The sequence below is a fragment of the Armigeres subalbatus genome, chromosome 3 (assembly GCF_024139115.2).
Source record: "Armigeres subalbatus isolate Guangzhou_Male chromosome 3, GZ_Asu_2, whole genome shotgun sequence".
Classification (NCBI taxonomy): domain Eukaryota; kingdom Metazoa; phylum Arthropoda; class Insecta; order Diptera; family Culicidae; genus Armigeres; species Armigeres subalbatus.
In genome coordinates, this window is record NC_085141.1 from 270,615,733 (window position 1) to 270,631,429 (window position 15,697).

General features: G+C 38.2%; 1 protein-coding gene across 1 annotated transcript in view; it reads right to left on the minus strand.

Moving 5' to 3' along the window:
- Nucleotides 1–15,697, minus strand: part of LOC134224256 (formin-J-like) — a 361,770-nt gene that overhangs the window by 311,185 nt on the left and 34,888 nt on the right. Inside the window, exon 2 of the mRNA XM_062703580.1 lies at nt 12,472–13,010. Within this exon, the coding sequence (XP_062559564.1) occupies nt 12,472–12,610 (139 nt within the window). The 5' untranslated portion in view covers nt 12,611–13,010. The remainder of the gene's footprint in view (nt 1–12,471; nt 13,011–15,697) is intronic.

Consider the following 15,697-nt stretch of genomic DNA (forward strand, 5'->3'; position numbering starts at 1 on the left):
CTTGTGGAGATGTCACAATCGAGGCTGTATAAATTATAAAATATGGCCATTTTCCCCGGGGGATCCATTCTGGAAGATTCCGGAACATGTCCAACTTGTCCAGAAACCCTCAAAATGAACTCCATTGGTGTTGTTTTATGTCGTTTTCGGTTTTAGACCTGGGTCAGGTCCGACCCCGACTCTGAATAACCGAACGAAAAACGAATCGGGATCGAGTCAGTATGATGGTGTTAGTGAGAACGCAAGCCCTATCATCTGTTTTGTTTTTAGTTCGCACTTTTATCAGCTGGCAGAAATATAAATATTTTATCAGATTTTATACAGATTTTATCTTTTGAATTTTGTTATTAGTGTTATTTTGTTTCTTATTATATAAATTGAATGGGGAAGTCAGATTTTCTTCTGTTAATTGTTTATTTTAAAAATGACAGTTAATCCATCAATAAATTTATGTGATTAGAAGCTGTGATGAATGGCGACGGCAATGTGGATTGCCGTGAAGGAATTTTGGCGCTCTGGAACATTTCCGTTAATTATGCCAATCCGTGTTTCCCGATAAACTGTTATACTGGTTCTAAGTGGCGTTCTGGATAACAGTGATTCTGTTACATTTGAATTATCAATTATGCCATTCGAATGTAATAGAACAAGAAAATATGGAAACACTTTGTAAAAAATCCAAAAGAAAATTTATTGAGATTTGGGGCCTTTTATTTTAAAACAAAGAATCAAATCGCACAAGAGTTGACTAACATTTTTGTATTTTCCTCCCAAGAGGGGAACCTTTGGGATAAACCGCGATTTCGCCAAAACTGCAAAAACCAAATATACAAGAAAGGCAAATAATTTTTCTCTACATAAATTTCCACTAAATAACAGGAGATTCAACATAATAAATATCAACGAGGTAAAATATGTCTTTGTCGTTTTTTTTAACGAATTACAACTAAAAATCTTTCTTCCACTCTAAAATTATGCTCAATTCGTATAAAACTGTTTCTAAATTTACATTTGAATTTATTTTCTGGCCAAGTATCATCTGGAGTGTTACTAAGTAGCAAATATACTCTCTACAAGGTGAATAATTAATAAAACTATTGTAAATAATCAGAAAAACGTATCATTTGTTGATGGCAATATAGTTATCACTGCCTTATAAAGGGTTAATACATTATGATTATATTCTTCAAATCCGTAACCTTAAACAAATTATTCACAGAGCTGCAATAACGAATAAAATAATAGTATGAACATTTTAGTACAAATAATAATCCGATACTCCGGTACGCTATTTTCCCATTGAGGAAGCAATTATACTTAAAGCATATCATTGAATACACAACGTAATAGTGAATAAATAGCAGCTACAGCTAACTTCTCGTCACTGCATTTATCAATCACATTTTCATCAAAATTTTTAACCATCATTTTGTTTATAACGGAGCTACCGTCTGAAGTAATCAGCAAAAAATATGTCGGTATCTGAATCCATTTCACCATCAGAGAAACTTGAAGACAACACACAATTAAAATAATCCATTTTTACGTGGAAGACAGCAACAAAATTGATAAATTCAACAAATGAAATAAAAACGATTAAAAGTCAAATACCCATCCGCACCCTTCCGTGTCTTTCATGTTTTCATTTTCCTTTAGCGTAAACATAAACACCTGTTTGACAGTTTGTGTTCGAATGTATTGGTGAACCTAGGTTCGATCTCGATAAATCGGCAGAGCGAACCTCATTCGTTTTGGGTCGGATCTGGTGCGGATCGCGATCCGACCTGAACGAATAACCGAACGTTTTGACAGCTGTTAGAGCGGATCCGGGGCAGAACTAGGTTCGACCCAGCAATAACCGAAAACGACATTACATAATCATGAAGCTTGAGATGTCGCAAGCGAGGCTTCATAAATTATCAAAAATGACCATTTTCCGCGGGACACCATTCCGGATGATTCCGAAACTTGTTCAACTGGTCCAAAAATCCTCAAAACAAGCTCCATAGATCTTGCAAAATCATGAAGTTTGAAATGTCACAAGCTTGTGTATCACTGATAGAAAATAACCATTTAAACCGGCGGACCAGGTTTCCGGAACATTTCTGAACACGTCCAACTTATCAAAACTATCAGGATTGTCTCAATTGATCTTGTTTGGCAAAATAATAAAGATTGGCATGTCTAACGTTGACTTATAGAAGTGCTGAACAGGTATTCAAACTGTTGACGAAAAACCTACCACAGTACACCCCGGAATATTTCCGAAACCGAGTGGCCAATCGAAAATATTATTCTTTTTCCAGAAACTAGAGATTTGAGCAAGAGGTGAGCCCCAGGGCCTTTCTAATAAAGACAAAAAAAAATCTGAGCGATTTTTTTGAGGGGTTGATTGTCACAATCGTTTGCGATATGCAGAAGTTATATTTTTTTAGTGTGAATCATATGTACGTAGGATTGGATTTGGATTGGATTCGGATTGGATTTGGATTGGATTTGGATTGGATTTGGATTGGATTTGGATTGGATTTGGATTGGATTTGGATTGGATTTGGATTGGATTTGGATTGGATTTGGATTGGATTTGGATTGGATTTGGATTGGTTTTGGATTGGATTTGGATTGGATTTGGATTGGATTTGGATTGGATTTGGATTGGATTGGATTTGGATTGGATTGGATTTGGATTGGATTTGGATTGGATTGGATTGGATTTGGATTGGTTTGGATTTGGATTGGTTTGGATTTGCATTGGTTTGGATTGGTTTGGATTGATTTGGATTGGTTTGATTGGTTTGGATTGGTTTGGATTGGATTTGGATTGGTTTGGATTGGTTTGGATTGGTTTGGATTGGTTTGGATTGGTTTGGATTGGTTTGGATTGGTTTGGATTGGTTGGATTGGTTTGGATTGGTTTGGATTGGTTTGGATTGGTTTGGATTGGTTTGGATTGGTTTGGATTGGTTTGGATTGATTTGGATTGGTTTGGATTGAATTTGGATTGCGTTTGGATTAGATTTCGATTGGTTTGGATTGGATTGGATTGGATTTGGATTGGATTGGATTGGATTGGATTGGATTGGATTGGATTGGATTGGATTTGGATTGGATTTGGATTGGATTTGGATTGGATTGGATTGGATTGGATTGGATTGGATTTGGATTGGATTTGGATTGGATTTGGATTGGATTTGGATTGGATTTGGATTGGATTTGGATTGGATTTGGATTGGATTTGGATTGGATTTGGAGTCTGACTATCGGCTGTTACTGACGCGCGCTTCTGATTCTGCTGCAGTGGCTTCCGCTTTGGTTACTTGTCACCTTTGAAGATGATTTTCTTAACCTTTGCTTCCATTGTCCGTAGCAGCCCTCGTCGCTGCCTTTTCACCGCCGGTGTTTTCGGAGCCATTAATTTGGCTGTTTGGTGCTTCGTTTCGGTCGTTTAACCGATTCTGTCGCGAAAACCAGACCTCGGCTTCCCAGTAACCAATTGCCATGCAGACTAAGGCCCCACCACTTCGGCGGCCACTACCATTGCATTGGCATCAGCTCTCTGGCTCCACCTTCCGTTCGTTCGATGCCAATTCTTCCGGGCGAAACCAGGGTCAAGACATTGTTTTTTTTCAAAGTGCAAATCATAATCGCAAAATCGCGGAATCCGAACAAAACCCAAAAAAAAATTGTACGTTTCGCGAAGCCCGTATTTTTTCAAAATTATCCACATTTCATATTAAATGAACCACAATTTGATGATTGAAGCTTGTAAATTTAATTTTTGATGGGTTGTGGAAGATAATGCTCCCGAACAAATTTGTGTGGAAAAAGAAAATTTGACTAAACTTTTTTCGGGAAAGATTCGGAACGGTATCTGGTATCATGTATTTAAAACTATTTTTTTGTTCACTTTACGGTTTTTCGGTTTCTGTTTCCTTTTGTTCCCATTAATAGTGGTACATGTGCAATTTGTTCCAATAAACTTGAAATTTGTCATAAACTTCGCTTATTTTTCACTACTATCTTTAGGCACATCAGTCATAACATGTTGGTACAGTTTAGTTGCAAAAAATTGCAAATATGAATTTATTATTCGATGTTTTTGGGAAAATGCGTCTCCTGAAAAATTTACTCAATGTAACATGTACCATTTTCGCTGGCACCGGTTCAATTAGGATGCTGTTAATGCTTCAGACCTTGAGGCTTGCGCTTTCAGACGTACTCAAGTAGCATAGTATATGTTAAATAAAAATTCTAACCTCAAAATGAATTTAGCATTCTCTTTAGTGAAAAAATCGAGCAACATATTAGGCTTACGTCGGCTTGCGTTGCGCTCATTGGAGGAAGATGCTAACATTTATTCTCATGGATCTCACTAGATTCTGATTCCTGCTTAGTTGCTTTTTTTATTGGAAAGGCGCATTATTGAAAACAAATCTCGCTTAACTTTTCAAAAGGTCCTAAGTAACATTTTTTTCATGAATTCTAGACCAACATTTGAAAAGGGCGTAACAGCCAAAATTTATTCCTTCTGATTCTTCGTCTACATATAAAGCTATATATGTAGACAAAGAATCAGAAGGAATAATTTTTGGCTGTTACGCCCTTTTCAAATGTTGGTCTAGAATTAATTTGAATAGCGCAATCAACAGATCAACATGAAAGCTTTTGATTGCAATACTCAAATTAATTCATGAAAAAAAAATGTTACTTAGGTCCTTTTGAAAAGTTAAGCGAGAAATCTTCTCAGAACCATCATTTTACACCAGGGTAGGTTTAATCAAAATGAATTTTCTTCAAAGTGCAAATCGTAATCGTTTTTTTTAACTTATTTTATTTGCTTATTATCTAATACATGCATTCATCTCTTAGACTAGGTGTTCCGTGTTTTTTAACACTATCATCCTTATTTGCTATGTTATTTTTAAGTTATTATTAAAACATTTCAATTGCCTCTGGCAATTAGGATTTTCCTCAGGTTGAATTGAACCATGTAGGAATTACAATGTTTTCTACTTAAACTAAACTTAACCTAATTTTTACTAAGGGTACAAGGAGCTAATCGTTGCAATAGAAGATTGCAACGATTTTTGTCAAAAATTGGAAATTATTTTGTTGGACATTTGTTGCAATGTCTCAATATTAGAAATTCTATGAAGTTCATTGGTACTATACCACGGAGGCAACTTCAGAATCATTTTCAAAGTTTTATTTTGAATCCTCTGAAGTGCCTTCTTTCTGGTATTGCAGCAACTAGTCCATATTGGCACAGCATACAACATGGCTGGTCTAAAAATTTGTTTGTAAATCAAAAGTTTGTTCTTAAGACAAAGTTTTGATTTTCTGTTTATAAGTGGATATAGACACTTAATATATTTGTTACATTTGGCTTGAAGGCCTTCAATGTGATTTTTAAAAGTTAATTTTTGATCTAGCAGAAGTCCTAAATATTTAGCTTCATAGACCAATTAATTGGAACCCCATTCATAGTGACAATATGTCTGCTAGAAGGTTTCAAATAAGAAGCTCTCGGCTTATGTGGGAAAATTATAAGCTGAGTTTTGGAAGCATTCGGGGAAATTTTCCATTTTTGCAAGTAAGTAGAGAAAATATCCAAACTTTTTTGCAATTTACTACAAATGACACGAAGGCTACGCCCTTTGGCTGAGAGACCCGTGTCATCTGCAAACAAAGATTTTTGACACCCTGGTGGTAAATCAGGTAAGTCAGAAGTAAAAATGTTATACAATATGGGCCCCAGTATGCTGCCTTGGGGAACACCAGCTCTAACAGGTAATCTATCAGATTTAGAATTCTGATAGTTTACCTGCAGTGAGCGTTCTGATAAATAATTTTGGATCAGTTTAATAATGTACAGAGGAAAATTAAAATTCATCAATTTTACAATCAAACCTTCATGCCAAACACTGTCAAATGCTTTCTCTATATCAAGAAGAGCAACTCCAGTCGAATATCCTTCAGATTTGTTGAGCCGAATTAAGTTCGTAACTCTTATGAGTGGTTGAATGCCCATGGCGAAAACCAAATTGCTCATCAGCAAAAATAGAATTGTCATTAATATGAACCATCATTCTATTTAAAATAATCTTTTCAAACAGTTTGCTTATTGCAGAAAGCAAACTGATTGGGCGATAACTAGAAGCCTCAGCTGGATTTTTGTCCGGCTTTAAAATTGGAACAACTTTGGCGTTTTTCCATTTATCTGGGAAGTATGCCAATTGAAAACATTTGTTAAATAAATTAACCAAAAAGGATAAAGAGCTCTCAGGAAGTTTTTTGATAAGTATGTAGAAAATACCATCATCACCCGGGGCTTTCATATTTTTAAATTTTCTAGTAATAGATCTCACTTCATCCAAATTAGTTCCCGACGAAGGGTCAAAAACATTCTCTTGATTGAGAATGTCTTCGAAGCTCCGTGTAACCTGATCCTCAATTGGACTAGTGAGACCTAGACTAAAATTATGGGCATTCTCGAACTGCTGAGCTCCATTTGTTAATAAATTTTTATTTCCCTCTTTAAGCGTTGGAATTGGCTTTCAAGGTTATTTTTAAAGAATTTTCGTTAATTTCCAAAAGGGTTTCGAACTAGGATCCAACTTCGAGACATTATTCTCAAAGTTGGTATTTCTCAGAATAGCGAAACGTTTTTTAATTTCATTTTGCAAATCTCGCCAAATAACTTTTAAAGCGGGATCGCGAGTTCTGTGGTATTGCCTTCGCCTCACATTTTTAAGACGGATCAGAAGCTGAAGATCGTCGTCAATAATAATGTAGTTGAATTTAATTTCACATTTAGGAATTGCAATGCCTCTGGCTTCGACTATTAAATTTGTCAAAGATACGAGCGCATTATCAATATCACTTTTGGTATCCAAAGGAATATTACCATCAAAATTCCTATCGATATATGTTTTATATAAATCCCAATCAGCTCTATGATAATTAAAAGTAGAGCTGATTGGATTATAAATGGCTTCTTGTGAGATTTCAAATGTCACAGGAAGGTGATCAGAGTCAAAGTCAGCATAAGTTACCAATTGACCACACAGCTGACTTGAATCCGTTAAAACTAAATCAATTGTAGAAGGATTTCGACTGGAAGAAAAACAAGTAGGGCCATTGGGATATTGAATAGTATAATATCCCGCAGAACAATCTTCAAATAAAATTTTGCCGTTGGAATTGCTTTGAGCATTATTCCATGAACGGTGTTTGGCATTGAAGTCACCAATTACGAAGAATTTTGATTTGTTGCGAGTCAGAATTTGAAGATCAGCTTTCAACAAATTCTTTTGCTGCCCATTGCATTGAAAAGGCAAGTAGGCTGCAATGAAGGAAAATTGTCCAAAATTTGTTTCAACAGAAACTCCCAAGGTTTCAAAAACTTTGGTTTCGAATGAAGAAAATAATTTGTGTTTGATACGTCTATTAATGACGATGGCGACCCCACCACAGGCGCTGTCAAGACAATCATTTCTGTAGATAAAATAGTTTGGATCTCTTTTAATGGAGAGTCCTGGTTTTAAATACGTTTCAGTTATAATGGCAATATGCACATTATGAACTGAAAGGAAGTTGAATAATTCATCTTCCTTACCCTTTAGAGAGCGGGCATTCCAATTTAGAACTTTCACACAATTATTTGGATCCATTGAAACGGAGTCCGATAACAATTTTTGTGTACTTTATACCAACCTGAACAGCTTCAGGAATGGTATTTGCTGAACATTGCATCAATCATGTGATGCAATTGTTCAGTTAAAAAATCAAAATCGGAAGCAGTCATGCTACCTGAATCGGCAACATGACCGTTATTTTCCGTTGGGACATGGGTATAAACCTTATTTTGAGAAGAGAAATTTTGTCTACCAGCAGCGATGTTTGCATACGTAGGTACATTGGAAAAATTGGAATTTACTGAAGTGCTTGCTACCCGTTGACAAGCGGCAAAATTTGTTTGTGAATTTTGGTGGGTATGAATTGCTCGACCGGTAACTGGTTTGGAAATTTGAGCGTTTGAAAAATTTCTACCCGTCGAATCTGGGATCCGATTGGAATTTCCCGTCATCATTTTTGCACGGGAATTCAAAACTTTTTTGAGTGAAGGGCATTCCCAGAAATTGGATTTATGATTGCCCCCACAATTTGCGCACTTAAATTTATTGGAATCTTCTCTCACAGGACATGCGTCCTTGGCGTGAGAGGTTCCACCACAAATCATGCATTTAGCATCCATGTGGCAATGTTTGGTTCCGTGACCCCACTTTTGGCACTTACGGCACTGAGTGGGGGTTTGGAAATTTCCCCCAGGCCTGCGGAAATGTTCCCATGTAACACGGACATGGGACATAATACAGGCCTTTTCCAAACTTTTCATATTATTTAGTTCACTTTTGTTAAAATGAACTAAATAAAATTCTTGAGAAATGCCCCTTTTGGAAGTACCAGAGTGAGATTTCTTTTTCATCTTAATTACTTGGACTGGCGCAAATCCAAGTAATTGAGAAATTTCAATTTTAATCTCATCCAGTGATTTGTCATCACTGGGGAGACCTTTCAAGACGACTTTGAACAATCGCTCAGTTTTGTCGTCGTATGTGAAGAATTTATGGCGCTTCTCAGTTAAATACTGAAGAAGACGTTTGCGATCGTCAAAGGATCCCGGCAAAACGCGGCAGTCACCCTTCCTAGCTATCTGAAATGAAACCTTGATCCCCTGAAGGTTACTCAAGATTTCATTTCGAAAGCCAGAAAACTCGGCAACAGATACCACAATTGGCGGAATCCGTTGTTTCTTCGCATGAATCGAATCACCTGGGCTAAAGGTAGATTCGATTTGCTCAATTTCATCATTAATCAAATCGAACTGATTGCTCAGTTCGATAGGAGAAGAAACAATGTCAACATTAGATTTAGAAGGAATATCTGAAGTCTCCAGCTTCCTTCTATTTTTTCCGCGCTTGGGCAGGACGGTCTTGAAACCTTGTTTCTTTGAAGGAAGTGGAGAATTCAGAGACTCCCCCTTCCTCTTGTTTTTATTAATGCTCATTGCTGAGCGTGGAGACGTGACCTTCTAAGAGTTTTTTTCCCAGAACGGTGTCCCTGCAGGATTACCACCGCTTGCCGGAATTTTACTTCCGCAAACGGGTCCAACGTAAAACGAAGGCACGGGTCCTTGCAAAGATCGTAACGGGATCAGTGGGTACAAATAGCGCTAAGAAGCACCGTTGAAATTAAAATAGCTTCGGGTAGTATTAAAAACTTCCTTCCGCAAAGAGAGAAAGAACCGCACAGCACGAAAGCACGATGCGGTCTGAGACCAATTAATTGAAACCCCATTCTTAGTGACAATATGTCTGCTAGAAGGTTTCAAATAAGAAGCTCTCGGCTTATGTGGGAAAATTATAAGCTGAGTTTTGGAAGCATTCGGGGAATTTTTTCCATTTTTGCAAGTAAGTGGAGAAAATATCCAAACTTTTTTGCAATCTACTACAAATGACACGAAGACTTCGCCCTTTGGCTGAGAGGCCCGTGTCATCTGCAAATAAAGATTTTTGACACCCTGGTGGTAAATCAGGTTAGTCAAAAGTAAAAATGTTATACAATATGGGCCCCAGTATGCTGCCTTGGGGAGCACCAGCTCTTGCAGGTAATCTATCAGATTTTGAATTCTGATAGTTTACCTGCAGTGAGCGATCTGATAAATAATTTTGGATCAGTTTAATAATGTACAGAGGAAAATTAAAATTCATCAATTTTACAACAAACCTTCATGCCAAACACTGTCAAATGCTTTCTCTATATCAAGAAAGTCCAGTCGAATATCCTTCAGATTTGTTGAGCCGAATTAAGTTCGTAACTCTTAACAACTGATGAGTGGTTGAATGCCCATGGCGAAAACCGAATTGCTCATCAGCAAAAATAGAATTTTCATTAATATGAACCATCATTCTATTTAAAATAATCTTTTCAAACAGTTTGCTTATTGAAGAAAGAAAACTAATTGAGCGATAACTAGAAGCCTTAGCTGGATTTTTGTCCGGCTTCGTAAATGGAACAACTTTTTTCCAGCGTTTTTCCATTTTTTCGGGAAGTAAGCCAATTGAAAACATTTGTTAAATAAATAAACCAAAAAGGATATAAAGCTCTCGGGAAGTTTTTTGATAAGTATGTAGAAAATACCGTCATCACCCGGGGCTTTCAGATTTTTAAATTTTCAAATATTCAGTCGAAAATCGTATTTAATCACAACAGCGACCAAACGGGGGTAATCTGAGATCAGCGTCGGTAAACATGTTGAGAATTTCAAAATGAAATCCCTTACACTTTACGTAATCCTACGTCCAATTGACAATCGTGTCTCGGATACAAGCTACTAATTTTTTATCTAATTGAATCATATAAAGGGCTTGACCGTTTGTTCGTAAATCGTCGAGTTTCCAACAAGCGCGCCTGAGTATTTATTTTGTCTCGTATTTCGCAATGATTATCGGACATTTTCGTCATGACATTTATTCTAATGAAATACTTCACTCGTTTGGGTTTGTTCAAAAAAAAAACATAAACTATACTTAGCTAAAACTTACGAGAACAGATTACATACATAAACCATCCGACCATCATGCATCGTTGAGCAAACTCCTCTCTCTCCACGCGGACTTTTTTGCATTCTTCAACCCCGTTGACCTCACGAACCATTCAACCAAAACCCCCGGCTGCCATGGCATGCCGGCTCCCAAACAAAACCCGCCGAAGAATTCTCTAATGAACACATAAGCTTTTGCGGTTTCCTCGACAACATGGCTTCTTTTGTGAGTGTTCTGCACCGCGACCATCCATTCCACCGTCCGTGGTGGTTGCGTTGTTGGTTGCGGCGGTGACTTTCGATCTCCGAACGGTGAGCCGCGAATTGATTTATTTTACCGACTTCGTGCCGGCCAACTGCGACAACGTCCGATGACGGTGGGATTTTATTGCACGTCCGACCGTCAAGCGCAATAAAAGACCGCGAAAGAAAGTGAAATTTTCGAATTTTTTTGATACCATAGCTCGACCTCATGGTGCTGCAGCTCGTTCCAACTGTTGAAGCAAGGTGCTTTTGGGATGCAATCGGTGCACTGGCAGAGCGACGTGTAAAAATCTGACAATAAGCCGAATTTACGTGGTTTGCAATCAGGTAGTGGCAGAAGTCAGCGCGCGATGTTGGCCAAGCGATGGAATTCCGACTTTTTTTTTCTTGAGCTTCCGACAAGTTCGATACACTTGGCGAACTTTTCGCGCTATACTTTACGCGGCACATTTTTCATTGCTAATAACATGGCACTTCCTTCAAATTGTCGCAGTTATGAAATAAAGTGAAAAAGAAGTGTTAGAAGCATTACGGCTGGGCCAGTTCGACGAAGACGACAAACTCTACCGCATTTGTATAATTATCGAACGCGAAGGCCCAAACTCGTTTACGATTTTGTTCCCATGAAGGAAGCGGACGTATTTACCATATCGTCGCGTCGTATAAAACCCTTTCTTTCAAATCTTGATGAAGTTTCACTTATGCGTTCGCATAACTGACTACGTACGACGAGGATGCCTAGTGGTGGCCCTAGCTTTGGGCTAGGCGTGGACGCGTACTGTCGGGGGTTGGTCTTTTCCTGTATGCATTTATTAAATATTTCAGTGACACCTTACCACGTTGCGCAGCAAGTGTGCATCAGTTGCATCGTGGCAGTTACCTAACCTAATGCCACCCTGAGACGCACCACGATGCATATCGTACTGCATATCATCATCGGTTGGGTCTGTGCATAAACTGTGAACATAACCTGTCATTGGCACTGCATGTGTAATTACAAATATAGGAGCATGCATTACCAGACGATGAAGGTTCAATATCTTCCCAGTGATTTGTTTGCCATTATTTTTTATATATTTTTTTTATTTTAGTTCTTCTATATAGAAATCTGTTCAGCAGATTTTCTTACAGACTTAAATATAAGTTTATGGTATAGCAATTGATTTCATCACTTTAGTTGAATTTTGACGTATTCTAATTTAACTAATCACATATATCACAAATAGCGATGCAGTTTCGCCAAAAGTGTGTAGAGGGCGAAAGCTCCGCAGTTCTAAATGAATAGTGCATTATTAAGTCTCTCGGTCAATTTGGCAGTGAGATGAATTTGTATGTACGATTAATAATTTTAGTCGCACTGCACAAACTGAAACAATGATACTCATCCAAATAACTGCAATTACCGAAAAAAAATACAATGAAGTAATCACGATCCTTCCTCGCCGAACCGCAGTCAGTGTCAGGCTCTTCCCGGGAAACAATTCAGTCGGCAGTTTCCCGCCCCAACGAAATTATTGTCATTAAAAGTACAAGCCCTGATGCTTTGTCGGATAATCGTTACCCCGATCCCCATGCACCAATCACCCCGATATCACACTTACCTTTTTGTTTCAGGACGTATCCTTTCTTCCAGAGCCACCAGGCCAAAACGCCCAGCAGCACGATCGCAAACAGCGTTCCGAAGATGGCACCGGCAATGTCACCTCCTCCGTAGCAGGAAGCCCCCATCTCGCTATCCATTTTGGACCAAAACTACAAGAAGCACACCACTGCGAAACAACTTCACGGATGAAAAGAAAAGACTTTAGCGTGCTTCAATGGGGTCCTTTTGGCGTTCTCTCTGTGCAGAGATGATCCACAAATTTGAAGCAACAGGAATTCACTTCGACACGTATGAATTTTCTTTTTTTGCCTTTCCGTTTCGTGTCCACAATAAAAATAAATGTGTTCACTTTTTTACTTTTGTGCTTTCGGTTTCTTCAATTTTTCCTCACGAAAATCGACTCCGTTTCCCAGTTATGCAAGCATTATTCGTATCTGTTTCTTTCGTTTGGTGTTGCTGTGGAGTATGGCCGCGTGGTGATTACTACCATTCACATCTATTTTTTAACTGCTTCGGTTCAATTGTTTAAATCCCTTGCTGAAAAGAGAACAATGAAATGAAAGAAGAAAATTCGCATTAGTAAGGTATTGATGGGAGTTCGTTCCATTTATATTGCCTTTCTCGTGCAACAAAGTCAAATTGAAAAGTTTTCGTATCATTCCAAAACTCAATGTTTATATAACTAGTAGCTAATTGATGAATTGCTTGCTTCTAAAGGATTAGTAAATTTTTTTAAAGAACGTAATTGATTGTTATCTTGAATTTTGGAGTGGCGAATGTGCTTTCTCAACCATTATTTTGGTCAACATTTGACGTATTTAATTACAGATAGAATAGATTTCTTCCTATTCAATTAATTAAATTAAATGCGCAAATATGGTTCTCTCCGTTTCAAATTTCAAGGTCCATTGACAAAAAGCCAGTAGATTGATTCTACTACCTACTATGGAACAAGTGAAACATTTGCTTTCAACATGGCCAAACGGAAATTTATCGAGTTTTAAATTTCAGCAATTAGAGTTGCAAATACTCGAGTAAGAACCTGTACTAAAAATTATTATTTAAATTTCAACCTGTCCCTTATGCGCGATCCAACTGTTTTGTGATGCTGCAGGAAAGTATGACGATTGAGATTTTTAATGCAAAATCGTATTTTTTTACTCAATTTGCGAACAAATCATTATGCTTCAAAATTCGTAGAAAAAAGAAGTAGGTTTTTAATTTATTATTTGAAAGATTAGGTATCAGATGGTTTTTACAATGAACAATAGCCGTCACTCTATATGTACATTGTGCAACTATAGATGGAGTCTAGATTAAACCCGAGAAAGGTTATTCAAGGACCGGATGAATCAATCAGAGTATTTTTTTCATTGTTTTGGTGCAGTTTCGACTGCACTTCCAACGGCCCTTATTGTTGTCGTCATCGAAGCGCGGAGGAACAAAACGATCGGAAATTACAGGTTTTATTATTCTACGCTCAATGTTTTCGTTTCGTTTGCATTAGGCTTACATTCATTTCAGGTTGGCCCCGTAGGCCGGCCGGGTGTCGTTTAAGTTCCGCACGTTTTCATCCATGATTGAGTTGCATTCACGCGTGTGATTTCTCTCGACCCGACCCAACCGATGTGGTGTCGGCAGACAGAGAAACGCCGAAGACCGAAATTTGAAGTAATGGTCTTGTGAGATAATTTACATTTCATTGCAACAATGTTCATCTTTTATCGAAAAGCTTAGATAATCATTTCGAGGCTTTATGGGAAGTAGAATAGGTACTTATGCATTAATCTAGCATCATCCTGTTGATAATAGACAGCTCCTCGGTTACTGAAAAAAATTTTTTTAATGATATGTATATGTAAAGAGAATGAACGCATTCCACCTCGTGTAAGTATGAGCACTCCTTTGCAAAATACAACATTGATCATACAAGGTGGTACTGCAAATATTATTTCTTGGTTGATAATAACTAGGGATTCCCGAAAACAACCACATATAGTTGTTTCTCCTGGGCTTTATCTCATAGCTCCTATGTTTATCCTAAAAACAACAGCGCAATGAAAAAGAATTTGAACTATTTTTCTTATGTTTGTGATTTTTTCAGCAATAAACATGCATGTTAGCAAAAGAAGCGACGAAATTGTTGCAATATTTCTTTGTTTTGATGAATATGTGTTCGATGAGATAAAAAAAGGAACAGATCCCCTAAATTATAGACAGAATCTCGCGCAAAATTAAAAAAAAAACAAATCTAGAGAAACTCCTGAAAATACAGAGATTGTTCAATTAACTACGAAACAAAATGTACTATATTAGTAAAATATTGATATAACATGAAAATAACTACAAAATCTATTTATAAGGTTTTTGCCTTTCTGATTACTCCAAAACCAATCTTTTGATAGAAGACTCGGAGACCCATAGTGTTATATACCAATCGACTCAGCTCGACGAATTGAGGTGATGTTTGTTTGTGTTTTTTTATAGAGGGATGAAGGCAAATCTGCATACAGACACCTGAAATTATCACTCAGGGAGTGGGGTTGGCGCGGAAGGCAGAAGGCCAGCCCGCCGGACCCACTAAACCCACCCAAGCAACAGAAGGTTACTTGAGTTACCCTCTCTACTACTACCCTGGTTCCCCCAGGAACTGCCTCCCAGCATTTCTTCTGGGGGATAGGCAGTACTTAATGTACTCGCTCATTCACGCTCACACAGGTACTCATCCCGTATGAGTCTTACTTGGGTGCTATCTCTAACACACCGTCTGACATACCCTGACGCACCATATGAGTCTAACTTGGGTGCTCACCCTTTACGCGCCATGTGAGACTAACTTGAATGCTCACCCTACCACCTAATTCACGCTCTAGCACACAAATCTGAGCCTTTTGTGGGTGCTCACTCTAGCACACCCTGCCACTGCTCCTGACACACCATGTGGGACTTACTTAGGTTCTAACTTCGGACATGCCATATGAGTCTGACTTGGGTGCTCACCTCTAACATGCCACGCGAGTCTGACTTGGATGCTCACTCTACTCACCTCTGCCATGCCTCGAGATGTCGATAGCGATAGGTACCAACAGTTCTACGCTACGACCCTCCTACCTCGGCATATGCAGTCCAAACTAGCACTTATGCGGTTACTCTTGTGCCATGCCTCGTGGTGGCGACTGCGGTTGCCACCCGCTGGGACACTCTTACCTCGACATGTGCAAACC